A 27633-nucleotide genomic window follows, 5' to 3' on the forward strand; every position below is an offset into this window, starting at 1 on the left:
GGGATACAGTGATGAGGCATAAAGGGATATAACGTTCCTAAATTATAGACAGTCATAAAGAGATAATTTATGCCAGCACACCAAGGTTACTCTCAGTTCATAATTCTGAAGCTGCTGCCCAGCTCCACTTAATTCCTGATACTGGCTGACATCATAACTGTGACTTCAACCTTCAGCTGGGAAGGGTATTGAGACCACTTTTTGACTGGGCAAGGGAAATTACGATTCAGCTGTGAAACACCTCTGACTGTCGGGGTTACACTTTCATATCTTAATGAGCCAATCACAGCACCTTCTCCTCATCTGTCTTCATTTCTACCACTGCAATGCACATGCTTCAGCCCATTACAAAATAGGCCATAAGACAACCCCATTAACAAGATTCCAAAAATGAAACGTACTTACTTTCTAATAAAACTTTAGAATAAATTGAATTAGACCAAGCAAGGAATAACTGATGGGTGTCTGTCACAGTGCTTTTTTATTCATTCAAGGGATGAGGGAGTCACTGGTTAAGCCAGCATTCATTGCCCATTCCTAACTGCCCAGAAGGCAATTAAGTAAGGCCTTTTCCTACTTAGCATTTTGACTTGCTTTATTAACAACATATTTAATGCAATTCGTAGTATAAGCCATCTAGTAGACTTTGAATTTAAGAACTGAAATTAAATTAATTTTCAAATTGCAACATTCATGCGTTATATTTTCATTGCACTTAATCAAACAATCCTATATGCAATGAAGATAGATAGATAGATAGATAAGCAATAAAAACAATAAAATCAACTCCAAATTCAGGTCCTGTATACAGCAAAAAATATTATTTCTTTCAGTAGTTTAGCTTCTAAATGTTTATTTGTAATCAAACATCACTGACATATCTTTCACTGATATTGTTAAAACTAAAATAAAAACACTTCAATAAATGGCTGTCAGGAAAATAAAAGAACTGACACAAGTAATCAGCAACACATGGATTTAAGTGACACAGCTTCCTTCTGTAAACAACTGAGTATGCTTGACTTTAAATTCTGACCATGCCTTTTAAAAAAAGGTTCATTCAGCAACAAACAATCGCTGACAAACAGATTTGACGTGCTGTCATCACTAATGGTCCTAATACATTGGCAGGATTTTAAAAAAAAAATCTTTGGAATAAAATTCTTAATATTTACAAAGGTACAACCACAACATGCAACTTGGAAACCCATACTGTAACAGGCAATGAAGATTTGAGGTGCAACAGTTTTATTTATGCAAGACCACCTGAAGGACTAAATCAAATCTGAACAACAATGCCACCCTCACTAAAACTCATTTGCTTCATACAGAGCTGAAAAATTGCATTCAATCTTAGAAACCATTTGTCACAATCTTCAGTCATAAAGAGAGATAAGTTTTAAAAAGAATTAAAAACTGCTTGACAGCCATCCATGTTCTCTCCATATCTCACCTTGGCAGTATGCTTTCCTCTGTCCTAACCCTTTACCAATAATTCATTAGCATGTCACTTACTTTCTTCATTGTTATAAATTTATTCCATGCTTGTACGCAAAAACTCGAGTACATTCAATTGTAAATGCTTTTTAACAACAAAAATGACATTTGTGTTTTTGATTTGATAGAGGGGGTGCACAAAACCCAGCACTGCTGTAGTGTTGCATTCACCCAAACCTTGGTTTTGTTTTTTGGCTGCTTTTCTTGCCCTCAGTGCCCACTTTTGCTACTTTGCTTGCCCTCAGTGTGTATTTTTGCTACTTTGCTTGCTCTCAGTGTGTATTTTTGCTACTTTGCTTACCCTCAGTGTGTATTTTTGCTGCTTTGCTTACCCTCAGTGCGCGCTTTCCGCTGCTTTTCTTAGCCTCAGTTTGTGTTTTGCTTCTGCTGCTTTCCTTACCCTCAATGCTGATGACATGTTCCCTGATCTGGTTCTGCAGGATGGGCTCCTCAATCTTCTCCAGCAGGTCGTAGATGGAGTAGATGTTGGGGTGGACGCTCTCGAAGCGCTGGATCTCGGCTCGGATGGCCGCCGAATTGGCCAACTGCTGCTGGTAATTCATCATTTCCAAACCCTAAAAAAAAACAAACCTCCCTCCCCCCCACCCCCCCTCAACCTTTCCTCCCCCTCCCCCCCCCTCCTCCTCCCCCTGCCCCAGGAGAGGAGGGTTTTCTGAAGGGGATGGGGGTAGGGAGCGGGGAGTAAAGAGGAGGGGAGGGAAGGCCGGACTAGAGCAGGACAACCTCCCCCCGGCAGCCCTGCAGCATCCTCCGCCTCGACAACGCTCTCTGCCCCAACCAAAGTGCCACAGGCTCGGCCAGGAGCCGCTCCATAAGCCGCCGGGGTGATGAAGAGAGGGAAGGAGGGAGAGAGTGAGGTGGGGCTGGGCAGGAGGAGGAGGGGGGGCCGGGGCTGTGTTTGCCGTCGCGGGCCGGTCTCTGTGAGACGGGATGGCGGACTCGGACTCAGTCTCGCTCGCGCTCTCTCTCTCACATTGCCCCTCCCGCGAGCAGCGCGATCACCGGCCGCTGCCGTTAATGTCGTTAACGTCAGTTCAGCCGCTGGCGAGGCCGGCTCTCTCTCTCCCTCTCCTGGTCTCTGCTGTTTATCTGCCTGCCTCTCTCTCTCTCTCTCACTGTATCTCTTCACTCTGAGTCTCTCTCTCTTTCTAATACTTCTCTCACTCTTTTTCTCCCCTCTCAGTTACTCTCTTCACACTGAGTCTCTTTTTGCTATCTCTCTTCCTCTCACTCACCCTCTTTCTCTCTTCACACTGAGTCTCTCTCTAATACCTCTCTTCCTCTCTCACTATTTCTCTCTCCTCTCAATTTCTCTTTTTGCTCTGAGTTTCTTTCTCTGCTATCTCTCTTCATCACTCGCACTCTCTCTCTCCTCCCAGTTTCTCTTTTTGCTCTGAGTTTTTCCCTCTCTGCTATCTCTCTTCCTCACTCACACCCTCTCCTCCCAGTTTCTCTTTTTGCTATGAGTTTCTCTCTCTATCTCTCTTCCTTGCTCACTATTTCTCTCTCCTCTCAGTTTCTCTTTTTGCTGAGTTTCTCTCTCTGCTATCTCTCTTCCTCACTCACTCACCGTCTCCTCCCAGTTTCTCTTTTCGTTCTGACTCTCTGTCTCTCTTTCTCTCTCACCCATTCACCACCACTCAATGCCCGCTCTCACTTTCTCTCTACTCTAAGTCTCTCTCTGCTATCCTTTTAGCTGCCTGTCTTCCTCTCTTGGTCATTCTCCCTCACTTGCTCTTTCTTCTTCACCCTCAGTGTCTCTCTCTCTCTCTCTCTCTCTCCCTCTCCCTCTCCATCTGGCTGGTTCTCTTACCCTCACATCCTCCGTCACTCCTACTCATTCTGCATCACTCAATCCTGCCCGAAACATCAATTTTCCTGCTTCAGATGCTGCCTGACCAGCTGTGCTTTTCCAGCACCACTCTAACTTTGACTCTGCATCACTCAGTCCTCTCCCACACTGCTTCGCTCTCACTTCTTTACTTTCAGTCTCTCTCTTTAATATCTTTCTGATTTGATTTGATTTCTTATTATTATCGTCACATCTACCACGATACAGTGAAAAGTATTGCATGCTAACCAGACAAATCACAGCTTACATAAGTACATCGGGATAGTAGAACAGAATGCAGAATATAGTGTTACAACCACAGAGAAGGTGCAGAAAGAGATCAACTTTAATATGAGCAGTCCATTCATAAGTCTGATAACAGTGAGAAAGAAGATGTTCTTAAAATGTGACAGGATGTGGTTTTGAACTTTTGTATTTTCTGCCTCATGGAAGGGTGGAAGAGAGTATAACCTGGGTGGTCTATGATTATGTTGGCTGATTTTCCGAGGCAGCAGGAAGTGTAGACGGAGTCAATGAGAGGAAGACTGCTTCTCGTGATGGACTGGGCTGCATTCACAACTCTCTGTAATTTCTTGCAGTCTTGGGCTGAGCAGTTTTCATACCAAGCTGTGACGTATCTGGATAGGATACTTCCTATAGTGCATCTATAAAAATTGGTAAGAGACATTGTGAACATGCCGAATTTCCTTAGCCTTCTGAAGTAGTAGAGACATTGATGTGTTTTCTTGACTGTAGCACTAACGTGGAAAGATTGTTGGTGATATTTACATCTCGGAATTTGAACATGTCAACTCTCTGGCTGCCTCTCTTCTTCATTCACCCACACTCAATTTCTCTCTCTCTATATATATATATATATATCCCCACTCTCACTTTCTGTCTTCACTGTTCACTCAGAGTCTCTCTCCACTATCCTTCAGGCTGACACTCTTCCTCTCTGTATCACTTTCTTACTCATTCTCCCTCATTCAATCCTTTCCTTCCCAGTTTCTCTCTTCTTCCCTCAGTGTCTCTCCCTCTATCCATCTGGCTGGTTCTCTAAGTATCACACCTTCTATCATCTTTAGTATGTTGTTGAGTATGGTTAAATCTCACAGGATCCAGGCAGAGCTAGCCAGTTGGATACAAATTTAGCTTGATGATAGAAGACAGAGGGTGGTGGTAGAGGGTTGTTTTACAGACCAGACACCTTTGACCAGTGTGTTGCACAGGGATCTATGCTGGGTCCACAGTTACTTGTGAAATATATAAATGATTTAGATGAGAATTTAGGAGGTATGATTAATCAGTTTGTGGATGATACCAAAATTGGTGGTACAGTGAATAGTGAAGAAGGTTATCTGGGAATGTAGTGAGATCTTGATCAAATGGGCCAGTGGGCTGAAGAATGGCAAATGGAGTTTAATGTAAATAAGTGCAAGATGTTGCATTTCGGTAAAGCAACCAGGATAGGACTTACACAGTCAACGGTAGGGCCGTGGGGAGTGTTATAGAACAAAGAGATCTAGGGGTACAGGTTCATACCTCCTTGACAGTGGAGTCACAGATAGGCAGGGTGGTGAAGAAAGCTTTCGCCATGTTTGCTTTTATCAGTTAGAGCATTGACTATAGCAAATGGGACGTCTTGTCGCACCTGTACAAGATGTTGATGAGGCCACATTTGGAATACTGTGTGCAGTTGTGGTTGCCCTATTATAGAAACCAGTTTATAGTTCTATAAACCAGAAAGAGAGCAGAAAAGATTTACTAGGATGCTAACTGGACTCAAAAATCTGTTTAATAAAGAGAGGTTGTATAGACCGCGACATTTTTCCCTGGATCGTAGAAAACAGGGGTTACCTTATAGAGGTATATAAATTCATGAGGCATAGCTAAGATGGATAACGGATATCTTTTCCCCATGTTAAGGTTGTCTAAAACTGGAGAACATATGTTTAATGTGAGAGGGGAGAGATATAAAAAGGTCCAATTTTTTTTGCACAGAGGATGACGAGTATGTGGAAAGGGCTGCCAGAGGTCGTGGAGGAAGTGCATACAATTTCATCATTTAAGAAACATTTAGACAGGTACATGGATGGGATAGGTATGGAGGGATATGGACCAAACAGTCAAATGGGACTAGTTTAAATTGTGAAAAATGGGTGGCATGGGCAAGTTGGGCTAAAGGGCCTTTTTTCATGTGGTAGACCTCTATAACTCTCTTACTCATTCTGCATTTCTCAAACTGTCTCTTCCTTAATCTTCTCAATCAACACTCCTTCAGTCTCACTTCTTCACTTGCAGTTTGTCTCACTCTTTCTCTCTCTTTCTCTCTTTATGGCTTGCTGTATTACTCCATCTGAACTTCTGGTCACTTCTTCTAATTTCTTGCCTCCTCCACCCTCCCATTCCCCCCTCCCTAAATATCTCTTTCGCACCCCCCCCCCCGCCATCCCCCTTTTCTCTCTCTCTTTCTTCTTCATTCAATCTCTGTCTCTCTATCTTTCTTACACACATAGCCTGGCCCTATCTATGCAGCTGGATCATTCTACCTCGTTCAGTCCCTTTCTCTCTCATTTTCTCTCTTTCCTGCACTTTTAGTCTCTCTCTCTCTCTCTCTCTCTCTCTCTATTCTCTGTGTGTGTATGTGTGTGTGTGTCTCTCTCTCTCTCTCCCAACTCCCACCCTGGAGACACAGTATCTGAATTTTGACATTATTGGCTTGACCAACTCCCATTCCACAGAGATCAAAGCTCAGCATGATCCAGTAGGGCAATAGTACCAGTAAGAAATGGCAATTCAGGTTATAGCCCCAGCAGGATAATATCATTCTAGAACACAGTCCCAGCAGGATAATGTTACTTTAAAACACAGTGCCAGCAAGGCAATGTTAATCTAGTACATACTCACCCAAGGTAATATTATTCAATTCAGCATGCAAAGATGGCAGAGCTATGCAAAACCAGCCCAAAATTCATCACGGATGAGTTCCATGCTTTATAACTCTATGACTAGGTGCTTCTTCAGTTTGGGCACTCTTAAGCCAGCGATTCTTACTGAATCATTGAGATTATTGCATTTTCCAGGCAATCTTTAAGAAACCTTTGACTCATTCTCTTTGCCCTCTTGATATTTACTGACCATGATGAAGGTCTGAGTAGAGAGCTTGTTTCAAATGCAGATGATGTAGCTATCCTTAGTTCAGCTGAGTGACAGTAACTGGTACTTTGTTGCTGAAAAATGTTGTCCACAGGACACTGATATTGGAGCACCAATTCTGCTTGTAGATTTGCAACATTTTGCTGAGGCATCACTGGTAATATATTTCAAAAATTCAGGTTGTTTGTTACACATCAAACATGTTTCTGATGCATATGAGAGGGTGAGTAGCACTGGTAGGACAATATCAACTAGCATATGGTTCCAATAGCAAAGGGCAATTCCAGTGCAGTCCCAACAGTGAAAGATCAGGTCCAACGCTGTTCCACCAAAGCTAGGAGACCCCATCACAATCACAAAATTGTTCCAATGTGGCAATGTTAACCCATCACAGTTCTACAAAACAAAGATGCCATAGCACTGTCATTCCAAGGCAAAGGTAAACTATCACAGCTCCTGCACAGGTCCAGAATGGTAAGGACAGTCCCAATATAGTCTTTGATGCAGTATCAGCACATTCCAGCTGGGCACAGGTAATCCAAATAGGGCAATGACAGGGCAGTCCCTGCCAGGGATGATCCATCCAGCATAATTCCAATGGTCAATGTCAACCCATTGCAGCAATATTTAAGGTAATGGCAGCCACATTATGTTCAAGTGAATGACGTCAGCCATTGAGATATTGCAATCCAGTAGCTGGCTGTGGTGGTGCAGTGGTAGTGTCCCTGCGTCTGATACTAGGTCGGACTGCATTTGAATCCCATCTGCTCTAGAAGTATATACTGACATCTCTGAACAGGTTGATTTAGAAATATCTCTTGCAGTCCAATGGAGGGGGTGGCTTACACTGAAGTTGCAGTGCCCCTTCAGATGGGCCAGGAGGCCCTGGTTCAAGTCCCACCTGCTCCAGGGTGTGAAATAACATCTTTGAAATGGTTGATTAGGGAAATGTAATAGCAGTCCTAGTCGAACAATATTAATGTTAACAAAACAACAAATGTTGTAGATCACAGCAGTTAAACAGCATCCATGGAGAGAGAGTAAGCTAATGTCTTGAATCGAGATAACTCTTGATCAGAATGTTATCCCAATATCATTCCTAAAGGGAGTTATCCCAGCAACAGGCATGCCTGGATATGTCAAATTATTTAAACTGTAGCTGCAATTTAACAAGCATTTATCAATCCAATACAATCCCAACTGAGCAAAGTAAATAACCCACAAGGTCAATGCCGGAGCAATATGTGACTGTTTAAGCAATTCAACTTAGTTAGTTAATTTACCCAAGTAATGAAACTCAATCAGGCAACTCCAACACATTAAAGCCTGTATAGCCGGGCAGCACTATGCTTCTGCGGTTAGCACTGCTGCCTCACAATGCTAGGGACCTGGGTTCGATTCCACTACCAGGTGACTATCTGGATAGAGTTTGCAATATTCTCCACATGTCTGTGTGGGTTCCCTCTGGGTGCTCTGGTTTCACCCCACAGTCAAAGATGTGCAAGTTAGATGAGTTGGCCGTGTTAAATTACCCTGTAGTATCCAGTGTAGATTTGGTGTGCTGGAAATGCAGGATTACAGGGGTGGGCCTGAGTGGGATGCTCTCTGGAGGCTTGGTGTGTGTTTCCACACTGTAAAGAAATTAAAAAAAGAGGGGAAAAACAATAAAGCCAATAAAACTAGTCAGTCATCCAAAAGAAAAGGCAGTAGAGCAAACTAGGCTGAGAAACTCTACTGGGCATTAGCAACTCAGCCGCTCAAAGATAGGCCAATGTCACCAAAGCAAGTTCAGCCACCTAGTCAGGCAATGCTATTCTGTTTGTAAAAAAATTACCTTCATGCTGGTTGAAGGGCCTATTCCTGTGCTGTACAATACACAGGTACCCAGCCAGGCAATATTAAACTCTGATAGTTTCAAGGCAGGTGTTGGTGGTAAGGCACAACTGGCTAACAGTGCCAAGTAGTTAACGTTAATTAAATAAAGTTAATCAGGTACAAGCAAGGAGTTGGCAATTTCAACCTGGCAACTGCAGCCTAGCCAAACAATGTCAACTCTGCTGAGAATTGTCAGGCCTATCCTAAATACCGAACCAATGCCAGCCACTGGTATTCTTCTCATGTATCAGGCATAACTAGGTGTAAGCATCCACTGCGCTGGACTCCACTGGCTTTTTGCCCAGCTGGATCAGGAATATTCAGACTTTTGGTTTCCTACTGCATCTCTGCCCAATTGTACATCAATCCTATTTACCTGCTTTTGCTCAGTACCTTTATTTAACAATCTATTCCCAATCTTGAAATTTGCAACTGATTCCTGCACTGAAAATGTGTTGCTGGTTAAAGCACAGCAGGTTAGGCAGCATCCAAGGAACAGGAAATTCGATGTTTCGGGCCAGAGCCCTTCATCAGGAATGAGGAGAGTGTGTCAGGCAGGCTAAGATAAAAGGTAGGGAGGAGGGACTTGGGGGAGGGGCGATGGAGATGTGATAGGTGGAAGGAGGTCAAGGTGAGGGTGATAGGCCGGAGTGGGGTGGGGGCGGAGAGGTCAGGAAGAAGATTGCAGGTTAGGAGGGCGGTGCTGAGTTCGAGGGAATCAACTGAGACAAGGTGGGGAGAGGGGAAATGAGGAAACTGGAGAAATCTGAGTTCATCCCTTGTGGTTGGAGGGTTCCCAGGCGGAAGATGAGGCGCTCTTCCTCCAACCGTCGTGTTGTTATGTTCTGGCGATGGAGGAGTCCAAGGACCTGCATGTCCTCGGTGGAGTGGGAGGGAGAGTTAAAGTGTGGAGCCACGGGGTGGTTGGGTTGGTTGGTCCGGGTGTCCCAGAGGTGTTCCCTGAAACGTTCCGCAAGTAGGTGGCCCGTCTCCCCAATATAGAGGAGGCCATATCAGGTGCAGCGGATGCAATAGATGATGTGTGTGGAGGTGCAGGTGAATTTGTGGCGGATATGGAAGGATCCCTTGGGGCCTTGGAGAGAAGTAAGGGAGGAGGTGTGGGCGCAAGTTTTGCATTTCCTGCGGTTTCAGGGGAAGGTGTCGGGAGTTCCTGCAACCTTCTGAAGAGTTGCAGATTTCCACCACCCTTTGTGTGAAGTCGTGTTTCTACTTATATATACTAACAATTCAATTTATCATTTCAAAAATCTTAATAAAAACACCCCTCAACCTTTGAAATGCAAGAGAATGCAAAGCTGTTTAATGGAACCTGTCCTTATAATTAAAGTTTTCCAGCCTGAAATCATTCTGGTGAACTCATGCTTTGTAGCTCGCTAGCTGAAGATACCTATCCTGTGGTTTCATAAGTGAAAAAGAATGCCTTATTCTAAGTGGGGTCTGATGAACACTGTGTACAACTGAAGCTTTGCTTCATCTTGTCCATATTTTTGGAATGAAGGCTAACATTTCTCATGCTTTTTTAAAATTACATTTTCTAACTGCCTTTTAATGATTTCTCTTCATGAATACTCAGACCCATTTGCTCTTCCAGTTTTGAATCTCTCGCCATGAAAATATATTTTTAAATTCATTTCATCTGCCTACATCCTTGAGTAACATTTTGCTTCTGCGGACAATTTTGCTTCCTGACAGTGTCTTTGACAAACCTGAATATTCAACACAGTCTCTTAATCACTACATATATATTTAAAAGTTGATTGCAGAGAAACAATATTTGTCATGTTCCACCAATCAGGTAACATTCACATTCACTTAAATTTTCCAATGGTATTTAGACTCGCTGCAACACTGATTGATTGCCTTTCTTCATCTGTATCAATCATTAATTTTGGATTTTTTTTAGGTGAATTTTATAGCTGGGTGTCATTTTTCTATGAATCCTTTGCTATTATACAAGCTGGAGATCAGCACTGATGCATACTGGCTTATCTGCATTGGCTTAGCTGGATTCTTCCATAGCCAACAAGTCATGGAGTGAGAATTTAACCTAGAACATTCTCTTTCAGAAACAGGGATGCTGCTGCCCTGGTCACAAGACCTATTTTCACTTCTAATTATGGCTCTAAGCTCATTAATGAAATTTTAACAGAAAATGCCAGGAATATTCAACCAATCTGACAGTCTGCGTGGAGTGAAAAGCTGTATTAGCGTTTCAACTTAACATTCTATTGTCAGAACGGGAAGATATAGAATCAAATGCAGAGACAGGAGGGGAGAAGAAATATCTTTCTCACATGCATATTGTTGATGATAGTGGCCCCAATTTTCTTTTCCATCACAGGGCTGACCAGAAATTTCTCCCAGTCATGCTGTCTAACATTGGCATATATTGCAACGATTTTGATATTTGATTGCATTAAGATGACATCAAAATAATGTTGTATTCAGTCGCAGAATAAAGGGTTGGTCATTTAGGACTGAGGTGTGGAGAAATGTATTCACTCAAAGAGTTGCGAACCTTAGGAATTCTCAACCCCGGAAGATGTGCAATTATTGAGTATATTCAAGATGAAGGTTAGTAGACTTTTGGGCACTAAGGAAATTAAATAATGTGATAATAATGCAGCAGGGAGGAGTTGAGGTGGAAGATCAGCCAAAATATTGTTGAATGGTGAATCAGTGTTGAAGGACAAAATGTGCTGATTCAGCAGGGAAGAGGGAAGAACAAGAGGAAAGTTCAGTGATAACATGGAGGGCAAAGACAAATTAATGACAAAAAAAAGGACATTGGTAAAGACAAAAGGAATGATAATTAGATAAATAAAGAAAAAGAAATGGGCCTTCCAGTTTTGAAGAAGGGTCACTTGACCCGAAACATTTCTCTCCACTGATGCTGCCAGATTTGCTGAGCTTTTCCAGAAATTTCCATTTTTGTCAAAAATCCAGCTTTCAGTTTAAAATATTTCCATTGAAATCAAGTCTCTTGCAGATATTTTCTAATTGACCTGTTGGCAGGTGTTATTACATGCCTCTGGAACAGGTGGGATTTGAACCCAGGCCTCCTGGCTTAAAGGTAGAGATGAGCTTTCAGTAATAACAACAGAACATTAGACACCCAATGCTAAATAAAATGATCAAAAGTGTTGAGTTGGATATTGTCCCTGGGAGGCTTTTAAGTACCTGTTTAAAACTGGGCTGCCGTTCCTATTCATCAGATTTGATCTCATGCCTTGATGTCACTTTTTGATCAGCTTATATCAGCTTGTATAAGCACTCAGCCACTTGTCCTTGATGATAGATTTTAGTGACTTTACAACAACTGTCAGAGCTGTGTGTGAAATGTAGAAAAAACTCAGCAGCTGTGGAGATGGCAACAAAATTTCACATTGATGATTTCATCGGAACTGGAAGACATCATACATTTAATAGCTTATGAGCAAACAGAAGATTATCACACCAGGAAAAAGCAAACAGTGGTTATAATTTTGCTGCAATCAATGGTGATTCTGTACAGTGTTAGCTGGAGATTAGATTACTTACAGTGTGGAAACAGGCCCTTCGCCCCAACAAGTCCATACCAATCCGCCGAAGCGCAACCCACCCATACCCCTTTACCTAACACTAGGGACAATTTAGCATGGCCAATTCACCTGACCTGCACATCTTTGGACTGTGGGGGGAAACCGGAGCACCCGGAAGAAACCCACGCAGACACGGGGAGAATGTGCAAACTCCACACAGTCAGTCGCCTGAGTCAGGAATTGAACCTGGGTCTCTGGCGCTATGAGGCAGTAGTGCTAACCACTGTGCCACCGTGCCACCCATGAGGTCTGTTCTTCAAGCTTTTGTTGAGCTTCATTAGAACCGTGTAGGATGATATGGTCAGAGTGGGAGTAGGACAGAGATTTCAACTAGTCTGTGGTAACCCAGTTTCTCCCTCCCTATTTAAATACTCAAGTGGCATTTACAATTTTCTAATCAAAAGACACAATTTGTGGAACTGAAGAGCTTTGGTCAATTATGACAAACACACCAGCAATTTTCTTATAGTCTTGTTTTAAAACTAATGCTAATCTTTTCCACCACTATCAGTCTCTCCCCTACAGTTTCCAAATGATGTTAGCTTTTATTTAAAAAGTAATGGAATGCAAGAATAAGGAATAAGGATAAGAAAGTCTCAGTCCAATTATGAGGAGGTCTTCTAATGTAGTAATTGGATCCCTATATCTGAGCCAATAGCTCTGGGATTGAGTCCCACCCAGGACTTGATGGCTACGGGAGATGCAATCATGCTGCAGCCTGTAAATCCTTCCAGATCATGCAAATAGTGTAGGAGGTGGAACATAGAGGAGAGATTTCTGGTCAGCTATGTGATGGAAGGAAAGTTAGCTCCAAACTACAACATGCAGGTTAAAACTGTGCATGATGTAATAGCAACTGGGACTCCCAGAAGGAACTATAAGATATCATTGCCATTAAAACTCCTGCAGACCACATCTGAAATACTGCTTTCCTTATTTGTGGAAGGACATTCTTGCCCTAAGAGGGTTTACAACAAACATTCACTAAACTAGTTTCTGGGATGAGGGAATTTGTCCAATGAGGAGTTATTAAGTAAACTAGACCTATATTCACTGGAATTTGCAAGAATGAAAGGTATTATTTAATTGACATATAAAATAATTAAATGGCTTGACAGAGTAGATTCCCATGGAGGGGAATCTGTAACAGAACCTCCAGCATCTGGCGCCAATGTTGAGGGAGGGTGCCAAGCAGAGCAGCTGGAGAAACAAATGAACCTATTCTGGAGGAAAGTGTGATTTTGGAGGATAAGGCCTCATGGAGAGAAGAATCAGACAGACAAAGGATTTCCTCAACCACATGTAAACAATAGGTTTAATTTCATATAAATGTCATATCTTCCACGTTTAACCCTAATTCCCATTCAAGTTTGACCTAATGCTTATGAAATAAAGAAGTCCTGCTTCATGATCTTTGGACCCTCCATGTGTTCTTCTCATGTTACTTTTCTGGAGCAGTTGACAGGATTCCACAGCACAGACATCAAGCCACGATGGACAAAGTTGAAAGGCATCAAGCCGCGATGGAGAAGATGATGGAGGATTTGAAACTGGGAGGTCCATGAGGAAAACTGAGTTGCTTTGAGACCATAGAGTCATAGAGTCCCCACGGTGTGGAAACAGGCCATTTGGCCCAAACAGTCCACACTGGCCCTTCAAAGAGCAAACCACCCAGGCCCATTCCCCTCCTCCTCTACATTTACTCTGACTAATACACCTATCCTACACATCCCTGAACACTAAGGGCAATTTAGCATGGCCAATTCACCTAACCTGCACATCTTTGGAATTTGGGAGAAAACAAGAGCACCTCGAGGAAACCCACGCAGACACGGGGAGAATGTGAAATCTCCACACAGACAGTTGCCCAAGGCTGGAATTGAACCTGGGATTCTGGCACTGTGAGGCAGCAATGCTAACCACTAAGCCACCATGCCACCAAATGGTGATGCAGTCATTAATGGAGAGAATGTGACCTTTCAGCCAAGCACAGGCAGAAGCTCCACAGTGCATTCTCGTGCCTGCATGGAGGAAGGGAGCAATCCTCCTTATCAGTTATTCTACTTGCTAGTGAGTAAAAGCTGGACCAATTCTGAGGAAGACCATTCGAGACAGGGGTGAATACATTTTTTGGGTACTGTTCGAGTGAAGAGATATGAAAATAGTGCAGGATGGAGGAGTTGACATAGGACATTAGCCATTATCTTGTTGAATAATGAAGCAACCTTGAAGGACTATATAGCTTTTTCCAGCTTCTTTTGCTTATGTTCCCAATGCCAATCTGTCATCTAATGCCAGCCTCCTGTTCACTATCTGTTTAATGATAAACTGAATAAAGTATTACTGGCTGGTAATTAGCAGGATATTGGGCACGGGGAGGGGAAAGGTGGTGATGCTACCTGGTGTGTGTCAGGCAGCATGGTCAGTTGCTCAGACCTGCAACTCTTTCATTTCTGTTGTGTGCTTAGGCCAAGCTGTAAGTAAGCCCCATGGGGTGTGCCAACTTCCACATATGCAACTGCCCTTCCCTGAAACCACAATGGCTTGGACTTATGCAGCAGCTTTCAGAGGTTGGAGTGCAGGCTGGCAGTAGGGGGTGGAGTGTGGGGATAGGACGTGCCATTAGTGTCATAGATGGGGCATGGGCCTATTCCAAACTACAAAACTAAAGGACTCAGGATGATAATTTTGGTTCTTGAGAGCCTGTGAAGTTCTTCATATCTGAAGTCCCTCATTCCTTGTGACATTTCCTCTGGATCATTTTAAAGGTATTTACACCTTTTCTGAAGTGTAGTGCTCAGAATAGGCCATAACACAACAACTGCAATGTGCAAAGTAAAATCAAAAGCAAGGAGTGTGGATGGCTCCCAGAAAGTATCTTTCAATATTCAGGAAGGGTAATGAAGACCGGCTTCTGTAGTCATTCAATATGGCAGCAGACCATTCATGTAAAACTGTGGACTCTCAAGAAGAAGATAAGACTTTGCATAATAACCAAGAGGGTTTTGAGCTTCTGCTGGATGACTTTTGATGGGGACCAGACAGGAATGTTTGACACAAGCCACAGAATTTGCTCAAGCTCCTTGCGCCATTCCTCTCTCTAGGAGGTGGCAGGTGAAGGAAAAAGAAGATTGGGAATACAGGGATATCTCTGGTGAGAAATGACACAGAGGCATATGGCTCTAATGATTCTTCCTGAGTACCTAACGGAATGCGATGCAAGCACATGAACATTAGTTCACTCTAATATCATGACTTTATTTTTGAAATGGCACAGTACAAAAGAAGGTGGGTGAAAGACTGGTCTAGGAGAAAGTTCTCATGATTTCAGAGTGACATTGATAATCGTTTTCAAGCTTACTTTTTCAGCACTATTTCAAAAGCCAGCAGTGCTGTTAATGAGCATAATGTTGTATTTTGTGTCCCCAGTTCTCCCTATCGCTGTGGAAAATCTGAAGACTGCTCTGCATTGTGTGGAAGAGAAGTTGACTTAATTACATTATTGCTTGGGTTGAATTTGTTTTTTGTCTAAATTAACTGAATGACTTACAAATAGAATCCCTACACTGTGGAAAAGTCCATTCAGCCCAACAAGTCCACACCAACCCTCCAAAGAATAACCCACCCCCAAATTTACCCCTGACTAATGCACCCTGAACACTATGGGCAATTTACATAGCCATTTTACCTAACCTGCACATCTTTGGACAATGTGAGGAAACCTACACAGACACAGGGAGAGCGTACAAGCTCCGCACAGACAGTTGTCCGAAGCTGGAATTGAATGCAGGTGCCTGGGCCAGTGAGGCAGCATTGCTAACCACTGAGCCACCGTATTTAATACTGAATAGCAGTGATTGCCATACAAACTTGTGAATAAAAATATGTTCTTCAGTGATTGCTATTTGCATTTAAACAGCACCTTCAATGTAGTACAATATTCCAAGGTGTCTCATAGGAACATAATCCAATAAAAAATTGACAGCAAACCAAAGGAGATATTATAACAAGTGACCTGTAACTTCAATTTTATTTTCAGCAATAAAAAAAGCCATAATAAATGGAATCAATCTTCACCAAAGGCGCGAGAACCAATTACTCATACAATTTATATGTCAAATGTTATGCTATATGCATTATTAGAGGATGGTCTTTGTTAATTGAAATGAGCTAGTATTGAACTAGGGTCTGATTTTCATATACCTGCAAAAATATTTTCTGAGCAAAAATCTAATCAAATCATGTTTTGTTTGTGATTAGCAAAAAAAGCTTTGACTTCGGTCTCTGTGAAATTCCATTCCTTCACCACTGACTCCATCTTCTTCCCTGCCTAAGGCTGTTTACACCTTCAGCATCTTATTTAATCCAGAGCTTCTCTGTTAGGAAGTGTGTCAACTTTCACCATCATAAGCTTGTCTTATTTGCCTCTACCCAAACCCTTCTGCTATTGAATGCCTAATCTATGCTTTCATTACCTCCAAACTCTTTTCCAATGTCTTCTATAAACTTAAGCTCATCAGATCTCACCCAAAATCCCATTCATCCTTCACTCCTGTAGATGACTAACCTATATTGACTCCCTGTCCAGTAGCTTTAAAATTTTCTTCCTTGTTTTCTAAACTCTCCCTGGCCTCACCCCTACCTACCCTTTCTTAGCCCTACAACTCTCTGTTGTCCTCCAGTCCTGGCATTTTGTGCTTCCATCATTTCCTTCATCCTACTATTAGAGGCTCTACCTTCAACCATCAAAAGTCTGAACTATGGAATTCTTTCCCTAAATTTCTTCTCCTCTGTGTGTCACACAAACCCTTTAACTTGGTCCAATAAACCTATCACTTTACCACACTTCTGATCATCGGTCCTGACATCTCCTGATGTAGCTTGAGCCATTTTTTTCTGATGACTCTCCTGTGAAGCCATTTTAGGATATTGTATTATGGTGAAGGTAATAGAAACATTCAAGTTGTTATTGTCAACGCAGTCTGTGCTCCTTGTAAGTGACATTGGGCTCCCATGCAATCTGGTAAATTGAGAAGTGACTATCTGCATCTTATAGGTCATACGGATGATCCCTGGAACGGTAGGTCTAACATACGAGGAACGGCTAAGGATCCTGGGATTGTATTCATTGGAATTTAGAAGATTAAGGGGAGATCTAATAGAAACTTACAAGATAATACATGGCTTGTAAAGGGTGGATGCTAGGAAATCGTTTCCGTTAGGCGCGAAGACTAGAACCCGTGGACACAGCCTGAGAATTAGAGGGAGTAAATTCAGAACAGAAATGCAGAGACATTTCTTCAGCCAGAGAGTGGTGGGCCTGTGGAATTCATTGCCGCAGAGTGCAGTGAAGGCCAGGATGATAAATGTCTTCAAGGCAGAGATTGATAAATTCTTGATGTCACAAGGAATTAAGGGCTATGGGGGGAATGCGGGTCGGTGGAGTTGAAATGCCCATTAGCCATGATTGAATGGCGGAGTGGACTCAATGGGCCGAATGACCTTACTTCCACTCCTGTGTCTTATGGTCTTAGGCCAACTCCTTGTTTATGTTGGTGTAAGCATAAGTTAAACATATAATTCAGAGTTAGGAGAAAGAAAAAGTCAATTCTGTTTCATGTCAGTGTTTGCTAAAAATGCATGAATATGGAGATCAGGGAGAGGACACGATTATTCTTTGTGCATGACAGTTGGCCCAAGAGAGTTGCTCCTAAAGTGATGCACAGCTGAATGCCAACAAGGAGTAAACAGGGAAGGAGGAAGCTAGCAATCTGGAAGAGTTTTTTTTAAAACGTGACATTGATTTATTAGTCTTTGTAAAGTGAGGCTATCTCAGTTTCTAAATAATAACCTTGAAATATGACTCCATCTTTACTTTAGACCATCTCTGCTGTATGGTGAGAAATGGATCTGAGTTATTCCACCAGAGAGTGTTTTTACTGGTAAGCACTTGCATATTAGTTGCATTACTTCCCTATCTTTGGTTGGATTACTTCTATTGACAGAATGCTGAAATGCTATTTACTGTACGACAATAAGGACAGATGCAGTAGCTTGGCATCTTCTCAGGGGTTCCCTTTGATTCAATAAAAGGAGTTTCAATGTAATCAGCTCGCTTAGAAACAGACATTGGTAAGCTATCTCATGAATTCAGGCTCTAGTCTGTGCCAAACTGATATCCTTTCAGTGTGGTGATCTGACAGCTTATACAATAAAATATGCAGGACACTGAACTCTAGATTACCCTGTAAATATTATCTTGTTATTATTGCTTTGCTGTCTGTGAAAAATTCTGTTTCAGTTTGACAGCCATACTTGCTGTCTTACAACAATGACCACAATTCACAGTGCATTGTTGGCTATAGAGTACTTTTAAATGTCTTGGAGTTGTGAAAGGTTTCTTCTTCTTTCTTTTCTTCAATCCAATCACTGAGAAAGACATAGCGGGTGAAATTAGCTTTTCCTATAATTAAATGTGGGAATCTTGGTGCAAGTGTCACCCATGCCTACTTATTGTGTTGTAACCACCATGTTAAATTTGTGCTGCCTGCTCTTTCAATAATTTGTATTTGCAGCTAATGATTACCATGCTGTTCACTGGTGGCCAACACCAGTTTTTTAAGAACTTGTGCAAGAAATATGTGCGTCACTGACTAAGATAGTATTTATTGTACTTTCCCAATTGCCCTGTTACAAGGGGTGATAAGATGGTAAGAGCTTCTTATGTAGCTGAAGGCCTTGTGAGGTAGATACACCCACAGTTCTGTTCAGAGTTTTGGGTTGGGGGAGATGGAGGGTTAATTCCAGGATTTTGACCTGGCAATAGTGAAGGAATAGGAAATTTTTATCAAGTCAAAAAGTAGTGTGTGACTTGGAGGAGAATTTAGTGCTTTTCCCATGTATCTGATGCCTTTGTCCTTCTAGGTGGTTGATGTGATATGACATGACATAAACTGAAATACTGGTGATATACTGATGATCTGCCACTATGACATTGTGCTATTTACGACAGGTCACATAACATAAGGGTGTGATGTTGGTCACGTAGTACTCGTTGTACTAAAGAATAATAAACTTTTGTTATATCACCTGGTATCTATCTAAGTACATTACAATGACAGGCAGTGGTGTCTCTAGGCTCAAGCTCAGGAATTCCAATATTCTGTAGCACACATCCCTCAGTGTGTCATGCTGCAAGAGGACAGAGCTCAATAATATGGATACTGAGAGCTTTATTCCGTTACCTTGCACTCTATGATGATATAATGACCACATCCCTTAAAGGTGTATTGCATCTTTGGTGTGAGACATAACACAACATCCCCTTTATTTCCAAAGGAAGGACATCCTGATTAGATATATATTGTTGTATATAGACACGTGTTGTTGATTCAACAATTATACAGATATGTTAAAACAGCGTTAACTAGATTAATAATTCAAACTTTGATCTAATATTTCAAAGTTTACCAATTCATCCTGATTTGGTGATTGTGGAGGCCTAGTGATATTCTTGCTAGACTATTAGTCCGGAGACCAGCTAATTTACTTGGGAGCCGGGTTCAAATCTCACCAGAGCAAATGGTGAAATTTGAGTTCAATTTTTTTCTAAATCGGGAATTAAGAGCCTAATGATGACCATGAACCCATTGTTGATCATGGGGAAAAAATCCATCTAGTTCACTAATGTCCTTTAGGGAAGGAAACTGTCAAGCTTACCTGGTCTGGTCAATATGTGACTCCAGACCCACAGCGATGTGGTTAACTCTCAACCATCTGGGCTATTAGGGAAGGGTAATAATGCTGACCTAGCTGGCGATACCCTCATCCTGTGAATGAATAAAACAAAATATACCCCTCAGGAGAGATATGTCTTATTCTTGGTGGGTCAACTTAGTTGTCTTCCTGTTGGTTGCTATAAGTCAACATCGTTGCACAATCATTAATGTTGGAGTTTTCCTCCTCATTGTCTTCATGATTGACATATCGCGCATTGGTCTGTACTGGCTTCTGCTGCTTTGCACTGTAATGGCATGATCAGTAATGTTTTCAGATGACTTCAGCTGATTGGGTATCTTAGAAGCCTTGGTTGCTATCCAAGTATATGTGACTGGATTTCTGACTCACATTGTCTGTCCGGTGTGCTGTTGTGGTGGTTGGTTCTCTACCTACTCAGTCTTTGAAAAGAAAATTCTCGTGACTCTTTCATTCTCATTGCTGTGGGTGTGGTGTGAATCTCATGAATGATTATGGTGCTGAGATCTGTGAATACTGGTAGTGGTGCCATTATCTTTACCAGATAAAACATTTCAGGAAAGCAAGCTAAATGAGCACCTTGGCAATCCTGTGTGGTTGTGCTACTGCACAGAATTGATGAATTGCTCTACACTGCAAGAAGGACTTTTGCTCATAAAATATTCATAGAATCCCTGCAGTGTGGAAAGAGGCCATTTGGTCCATCAAGTCCACACTGATTCCCCCCCCCGCCTCATAACTCCGCACTTTAGCATGGCCAATCCACCAAATCTGCACATCTTTGAACTGCGAGGAAACCAGAACATCCGGCAGAAGCCCACACAGGACGCAGGGAAAATGTGTAAACCTCACGCAGAAGCCACCCAAGGCTAAAATGAACCCAGTCCCTGGTACTGTGAGGCAGCAGTGCTAACCACTGAGCTGCCGTGTCACCCTCAGGTGAGTTTTTAAAATAGAGTGCCACATTATGGAGTCCGCCCCTTTTTAGATGAGTAGTGGTAATATGTTGGCACCAGCTGCTGGATCAATTTTGGTTATCGGGGGTGCTTTAATTATTGGGGGGTGCTGACTTGTTTTTGAGGATAACAATGTTAACGGTCATAAACGCTTCTGCTGATCTCGCACTGTTAATATGGTATGTGAGCTTGACAATTCTTTACCTTCCAAAGGTTGCTTTTTGTTTGGTTAGCCATTTGTGTATGTATGCCTTCCCTGCTGCCATCATTGTGGTGTTGTACCCCATTGTTGGTCACTTGGGTCCTGTTCTGGATTCTGGTTTCGATTTTGCAACCAGACTTGCTGCAAATGCATGCCTAGTATCTTTTGCATGTGCTTTGCAGTCATGAAAATATACTAGATAACATCTGGGTGGATATGAAACTGCATCTATATGAGGTCTTGTTCGTTTGGTATACTTTACTGACTGGAACAATAGTATCTGCATCCAAAGAATGTAATTGATGTTGGCTGGCACAGTGCATTCAAGCCATGAATGGCATTTTCCCCTTGCCTGTAAGATCTTTGATTAGAATAGAGACGATTAAACACTTAATTATGCTCTAATCAAGTTATTCAGCATAATCACACTTAAGCCCTTTGCTGTGGCATTTTGCAACAGTCATCAATAGGCTGTTGGGGTTTCTATCTATATAATAGATATGGAGTCAGCTTCAGCTGATCCACAAGCTCCAGATTTCCTTTGGATCTTTTTATTGCCCTCAGAAAGACCAGTGGTGTTTATTTAGCAAAACCCCTCCTTGCCAATAGCATGTCATATTTTTTACAGATCTCTTCCCAGGATCTCATCTTAGGATCCATTATAAACAATAAAGTAATTACATTACTTAAATCAGTATAGTTCAGAGAAGATGTCACTCACTGCCAACTATAGTCAAACACTTCGATTCATAGGGTCGTAGAGATGTACATCACGGAAATAGACGTTTGGACGACTCATCCATGCCGACCAGATATCCGAAATAAATCTAGTCCCATTTACCATCATTTGGCCAATATCCCTTTAAACCCTTCCTATTCATATACTCATCCAGATACCTTTTAAATGTTGTAATTGTACCAGCCTCCATTACTTCCTCTGGCAGCTCATTCCATACACGCATCACCCTCTGTGTGAAAAAGTTGATCCTAAGGTCCCTTTAAATCTTTTTCTTCTCACCTTTAAACTTATGCTATATAGTTTTGGACTCCCTTACCTCAGGGAAAAAGCCTTGTCTATTTACCCTATCCATGCACCTCATGATTTTATAATCCTCTATCAGGTCACCCTTCAGACTCTGACACTCTGGGAAAATAGCCCCAGCCTATTCAGCCTCTCCTTTTAGCATAAACCCTTTAACCCTGGTAACATCCTTGTAGATCTTTTCTGAACTTTTTCAAGTATTGCAACATGCTTCCAGTAGCAGAGAGAGCCGAATTGAACCCAGTATTCCAAAAGTGGCCTAACCACTTGCCTTCTACTTCTTTCAAATAATCCTAGAAACTGACCTTGAAATATTTTATGATTATGATCAATTTCCATCTTTCCCTCACTACTGGGGTTCTTACATTTAATGGCATAGAAAGTCGATTGGAGGTCAGAGTCCCAGAATGGCAATGATATTGTCAAATCAGTGTTGCTCATCATCAAGCCAGCACTGCACACTGTTCAAAGCCAAATCACCAGTGCCCATTGTGTTTGTCTGTACTAGTGGCTGTGGTTAGATCATGTGTACAAAACCATTGCAAGAGAATTTGGGTTCAGAATTAGGGATGTGTAACTGCAGTTATATAGGTGAAAATGTGTTGCTGGAAAAGCGCAGCAGGTCAGGCAGCACCCAAGGAGCAGGAGAATCGACGTTTCAGGCATGAGCCCTTCTTCAGCCATTCCTGAATAAGGGTTCATGCCCGAAACGTCGATTCTCCTGCTCCTCGGATGCTGCCTGACCTGCTGCGCTTTTCCAGCAACACATTTTCAGCTCTGATCTCCAGCATCTGTAGTCCTCACTTTCTCCTGCAGTTATATAGGGCATTGGTAAGACCCCACCTGGAATATTGTATATAGTTTTGGTCCCCATAGCTAAGAAAGGATATAGAGAGAGTGCAACAAAGATTCATTAGGCTGATTCCGGGGATGGCAGAACTTTCCTATGGGGAGAGTTTGATACAACTGAACGTATATCCACAATAATTTAGAAGGATGAAAGGAGGTCTAATTTGAAACAAAATTTTAACCGGGCTAAACAGACTAGGTGCAGTAAAGTAGTTTTCCCTGGTTGGGGAGCCCAGAATAGTGGCTCAGTGGTCAGCACTGCTGCCTTACAGCGCCAGGCACCCTGATTGAAATCCATTCTCAGGCACCAGTCTGTGTGGAGGTTACATGTTCTTCCTGTGTCTGCATGGGTTTCCTCTGGGTGCTGTGATTTTCTTCACAGTCCAAAGGTGTACAGTTTAGGTGGATTGGCCATGCTAAATGGCCGCATATTGTTCAGACATGTGTAAGTTAGCAATGGGAAATGCAGGGATTGGGTAGGGGGTGGATCTGGGTGGGATGCTGTTTGAAGGGTCAGTGTAGACTTGATGGGTCAAGTAGCCTGCTTCCACACTGTAGGGATTTTATGAAACCAAAGGTCACAATCTCAGGATATGAGCTAGACCATTTAGGACCAAGATTAAAAAATATTTCTTCACACAAAAGGAATGAACCTGTGGAATACTCTACCACAGAAGACTATGTGGGCCAATGCACTGAACATATTCAAGGAAGATATTGATAAATCTTTAGATTTTAAAGACATAAAGGGGCATGGGGAGAAAGCAGGAAGATGGCACTGGAATAGAGGATCAGCTGTGCATATAGTGGGGCTTGCTTTAAGAGCCTTTTCCTGCTTCTAGTTTGTTTGTTTCTGTGTCTATATTTCTAAGCTAATATCCCAATTTTAAGCTTCATGAGGATGATGCTCAGAAAAATATGGCTCTTAGGAAAAATAGTTGCTCCATAAACTCCTCTAAATGTCTTTTTATTTGGTTTTGGATTGTTTTGAAGCCCAGTTTTGGAACAGGTTATTGGATGAAAAGCTTTGTCATGATGGTAATCTTGGAAAGTCAATGTCCCATCAGCAGCCATATCTACTGCTTCATTCATTTCTGTAATTTAGGTATGATCAGAATTTTAGACAGAGGTAACGACCACCCCATATGCCCCACCCATCCTCCAGCAAACGCAGAGGGTCAGCCCACCTCTGTGTGGTCATCATGCTGTTAACTGGCTCAGGAAGAGACTTCTGCACCCATCTCAGAGGAAGGTCTGGCTCAGACTGCTGCTAGACAATCAAGAGCCCCGAGCTCTCTAGTCCTAGATGCACCATCAGGAACTGTGATTAATGGTGTGACTACAAACAGTCCCTAAACATCAAAGAGCCATGGTTCTGGAGATCCAGATACGTTTTGGATATCAGAGGGGAAGGTCTGGCAGGCAGTGGGTAGTAGAAGCACTGATTTGGGAAGCAAGGAAGTGGATTAGTATCATGGGGTGGTTGGCCTCTGTTGGGTACATGATCCCTGAACAGTCAGGATCCTCCTTACCTTGCTATTAAGTGCCTCAATTGCTCCATGACAGTGCAGCAGTTATTGCTGAGGCACACCATTTTTCAGCTTATCCCTCCATTTCCACCCCCCGCCCCACACCAGCTCATTCCTGGTGTGTTGCAGAGTTGAGAGGCAGTGCTGTAAAAGGAGGTGCCTTTGTTATTTTGTATCCTGGCTTCAATTAGAGCAATGATTAAATCAAATTAATTTGCAACACAAAATTTGCTAGTGGCCATAAACATAATGACGTGGCAGGCAAGTCAATTTTCCAGGACAGCAATGTCTTTTTCAACTTGCTCTGGCTGTCAGTAGATCAGTTTCTGTATACCTTTTGTACACAGGCCTGTTCAATTAAACTAATAAAATAACCATTGATTTCCCAACAATATAACTGGAATGACATGGTAATCTCAGTAAGTAGTTTTCTGTGTTTTACTTAAACAGGAGTTGAAAAATAAAATTTATGTCACATAATTATAGAAATTTGACAAAGCAATGCATTCACCATGTATGTTGAAATTACCTGAAAGCTATACATAATTGGATCAACAGATTAGCTGACTGATTTGAAACTTATATCAATATTGTGCAACAGCTCTGGGAGCTGCACTTTACCCAGGCCACCACTTGTGATTAATGATTAACATTGTTGACTTACCTTGTTCTGTCATTGTTGAAAATTAGTAGCTTTTTGAACCTGCATCAAGTATGTTAAGCACCATAGTTTAATTCCAGATTAAACTCGGTTTGACTTTCAAAACATTTTCCTCATCTCAGTCCAAAATGGCCAACCATTTATTCTGAGACTGACTAGTTCTAGATTCTCTCACAATGGAAACATAAGGACTCTTAAGAATGTTAATGTTACAAAGAAATCACCAATTATTCTGTGCCTAGAAAGCTGATGCTAAGTCATATATTAATCATCGAATCTCTAAGTGTGGAAGCAGGCCATTCCATTCCCTCCCCTAACCTGGCCAGACTACCCGTTCCTCTCTCACGCTCTTCAACCTCCTCATCGATCTTACCTGTTAAACTGAAACCAGACCATGAAGTATGAAACAAGACACAGAACGTAATCTTAATAGTAATGTTATTTATAGCTTAGATTATTCTTCCAAAATCAAAGGAACACAGACATTGCCTATTCAGGATAATCCCCTCATCTACCCTGCACATTTTGGGGCTGTGGGAGGAAACCGGAGCACCTGGAGGAAACCCATGCAGACACGGGGAGAACATGCAAACTCCACACAGATAGTCACCTAAGGGTTGAATCAAACCCAAGTCTCTGGCGCTGTGAAGCAGCAGTGCTAACACCGAGCCACTGTGCTGGCTTGTGTTTCTTGGACATCCCAATTTCTGGAACACAATCCATGGAGCCGCACAATTTACAGAATCAAGTGTTTTGGTCATATCAACACTTGCAATGAAATGTTCCTGTTGTTGTTCTTGATATTTTTCTTTGCTTTGCTCGGCAGCAAAGACCATGTCAGAAGCTCCCCTCGAAGGTCTGAAGCTTTCTGGGAGGGTTTTCTCAGTCACAGTTAATGGGTGATTAGGATATCGCATGCCAGGAAAAGAAGAAAATACCACAACATAATTGAGCTCTCTTCTCTAAATCATCCTTCTCAGAGACTTTATCATCAGGGTTGGCAGTGGTTTCAATGTCTGGAGAGGAAACACTGGCTTAGAGCTTTACAGCTTAGAATATGACAGATCTCTGCTTTCTGATTACTCTGCCAAGTAACCCAACAGTCCCATTTTATTTGTGCTCAATCAATACCCATGGTTGATCCTTAACCTTAACCAGATAGTTGACCTGATATTAACATCACCCAGATACTAACCCTCATAAAAGGCTTGGATCTTTAAAAACCTAGCCAAAAACAACAGCTGCTATCTTGTAAAGGAGACAAATCCTCTTTTTTACAGTCTTCTCTTGCACCTGGTGTGGACGCTCATCAATGTTTCAGTTGGAATTGGAAGGGCTTGCTGAAAAAGTGCTCTCTCTATCTCTCTCTCTCTCACACACACACACAAACAAAACCACTGAGACTAATAGTAAACAGCATCCAGTCTGACACCAGCATAGTGAAGGAATCAAACCTAGAATCTGATGGAAAAAAAATGAAAGCAATGGTTGAATACAGCCTTGTTTCCCCTCAACTAAAAAAGGCTGGCTAGAATTTATGAATGGTGGCCGTATTCTCTGGCTTGTGAGAGAGACTTCAAGGGAACAGTAATTCTCTGTTCTGCTGGGACTCCTCCGTCCAGATTGACATCAGTTTCTTGCATAATGCTTCATGTTCAAAGGTGGAGGACAATATAAATTCAAACTAAAGTTGTTGAATGGCCCTGAAGGCATGTTCAACAGAACACAAAAAAAAGATTACTGAGAAATGTAGAATTGATTTGAGCTGTGTTCCACTAACACTGTGTGATCTTCAGATTTCACAATTACAAAGCTAAGGAGGGTGAATAGGGCAGCCTATTGTTTAGTGTGTGAATGAGTTCACAGAGCAAGTTGAGAAGATCCGGACACAATGTATGAAAGGTGAGTCAAACGTTCTGCAAAACCACACTTGATACCAGTGAGCAAAGTGACTGTCGGTCAATTTGATTCATAAAAACTCCCAACAAGTGGAAATTAAAGTAAGTTAAATCGGACTAACCTGACTATTGAAAGATCTATAATCTCTTTTAATAATGTAGCACTGTTGAGAATGTGATCAAGAAACAAATAAATCCGTGGCGCTCGCTGACATTCAGCTAAATATTTTAATGGCCAACAATAGATGCGATTTAAATCAGTCAAAACTGGACTTCCTGAAGATCAAATTACTTTGCAATATTATCCCCATTTAAAGATTGTAAGTCTGTTTAAACTGAAAATAAAACAAAATCCGAACCATTTTCTTTGATACGATGATGTTGGTAGTCTGTGCTACTTTATCAAATTTACTTAATGGATAAGAGCCAAAAGTCCATTGGTAATAGGATCCTCCATGTCTAGCAACAGGGTTTATATCTAAAGTGGAAGAGTATCATTTCACAGGGTCATGTGCAAGTGAAAAAAATCTATTAAATCAGCAGCATAATTTTTCCTTCTATTTTTGTAAAGTTAATGGGAATTTAAGGCGGATGTCCTGATTACTTTTAATCACTCCCAGTTTCTCATATTGCCTCTTCTCTATCACCTTTCCTCCCTTACTGTCCAGATAGCGATTTGTCTGACTCCATGGGGTGTTGCAGCATGTTAGTGTCTGTTTGAAGTTGTCATTCTGAGTTCAAACAGAAACTGGTTGC

The 27633-nt window shown here is 41.9% G+C and overlaps 2 protein-coding genes across 7 annotated transcripts in view; one reads left to right on the forward strand and one right to left on the reverse strand.

Moving 5' to 3' along the window:
• Positions 1-2067, reverse strand: part of agap1 (ArfGAP with GTPase domain, ankyrin repeat and PH domain 1) — a 788284-nt gene extending 786217 nt beyond the window's left edge. For both annotated transcript variants that reach the window (XM_060827602.1, XM_060827601.1), the window contains exon 1: positions 1898-2067. In XM_060827602.1, coding sequence (XP_060683585.1) covers positions 1898-2063 — 166 coding nt within the window. In that variant the 5' untranslated portion in view covers positions 2064-2067. The remainder of the gene's footprint in view (positions 1-1897) is intronic.
• The window catches only part of LOC132817248 (putative methyltransferase DDB_G0268948), a 167535-nt gene continuing 141850 nt past the window's right edge, over positions 1949-27633 (forward strand). The window contains exon 1 of one of the 5 annotated variants that reach the window (XM_060827607.1): positions 1949-2051. The gene's annotated coding sequence lies outside the window, so the exon portion shown is untranslated. Of the gene's footprint in view, positions 2052-5383; positions 5437-17869; positions 17928-27633 lie in introns of those variants that run through there. The other 4 variants (XM_060827606.1, XM_060827605.1, XM_060827608.1 and 1 more) reach the window with 4 other exon arrangements.

This window comes from Hemiscyllium ocellatum, chromosome 7 (assembly GCF_020745735.1).
Source record: "Hemiscyllium ocellatum isolate sHemOce1 chromosome 7, sHemOce1.pat.X.cur, whole genome shotgun sequence".
NCBI lineage: Eukaryota > Metazoa > Chordata > Chondrichthyes > Orectolobiformes > Hemiscylliidae > Hemiscyllium > Hemiscyllium ocellatum.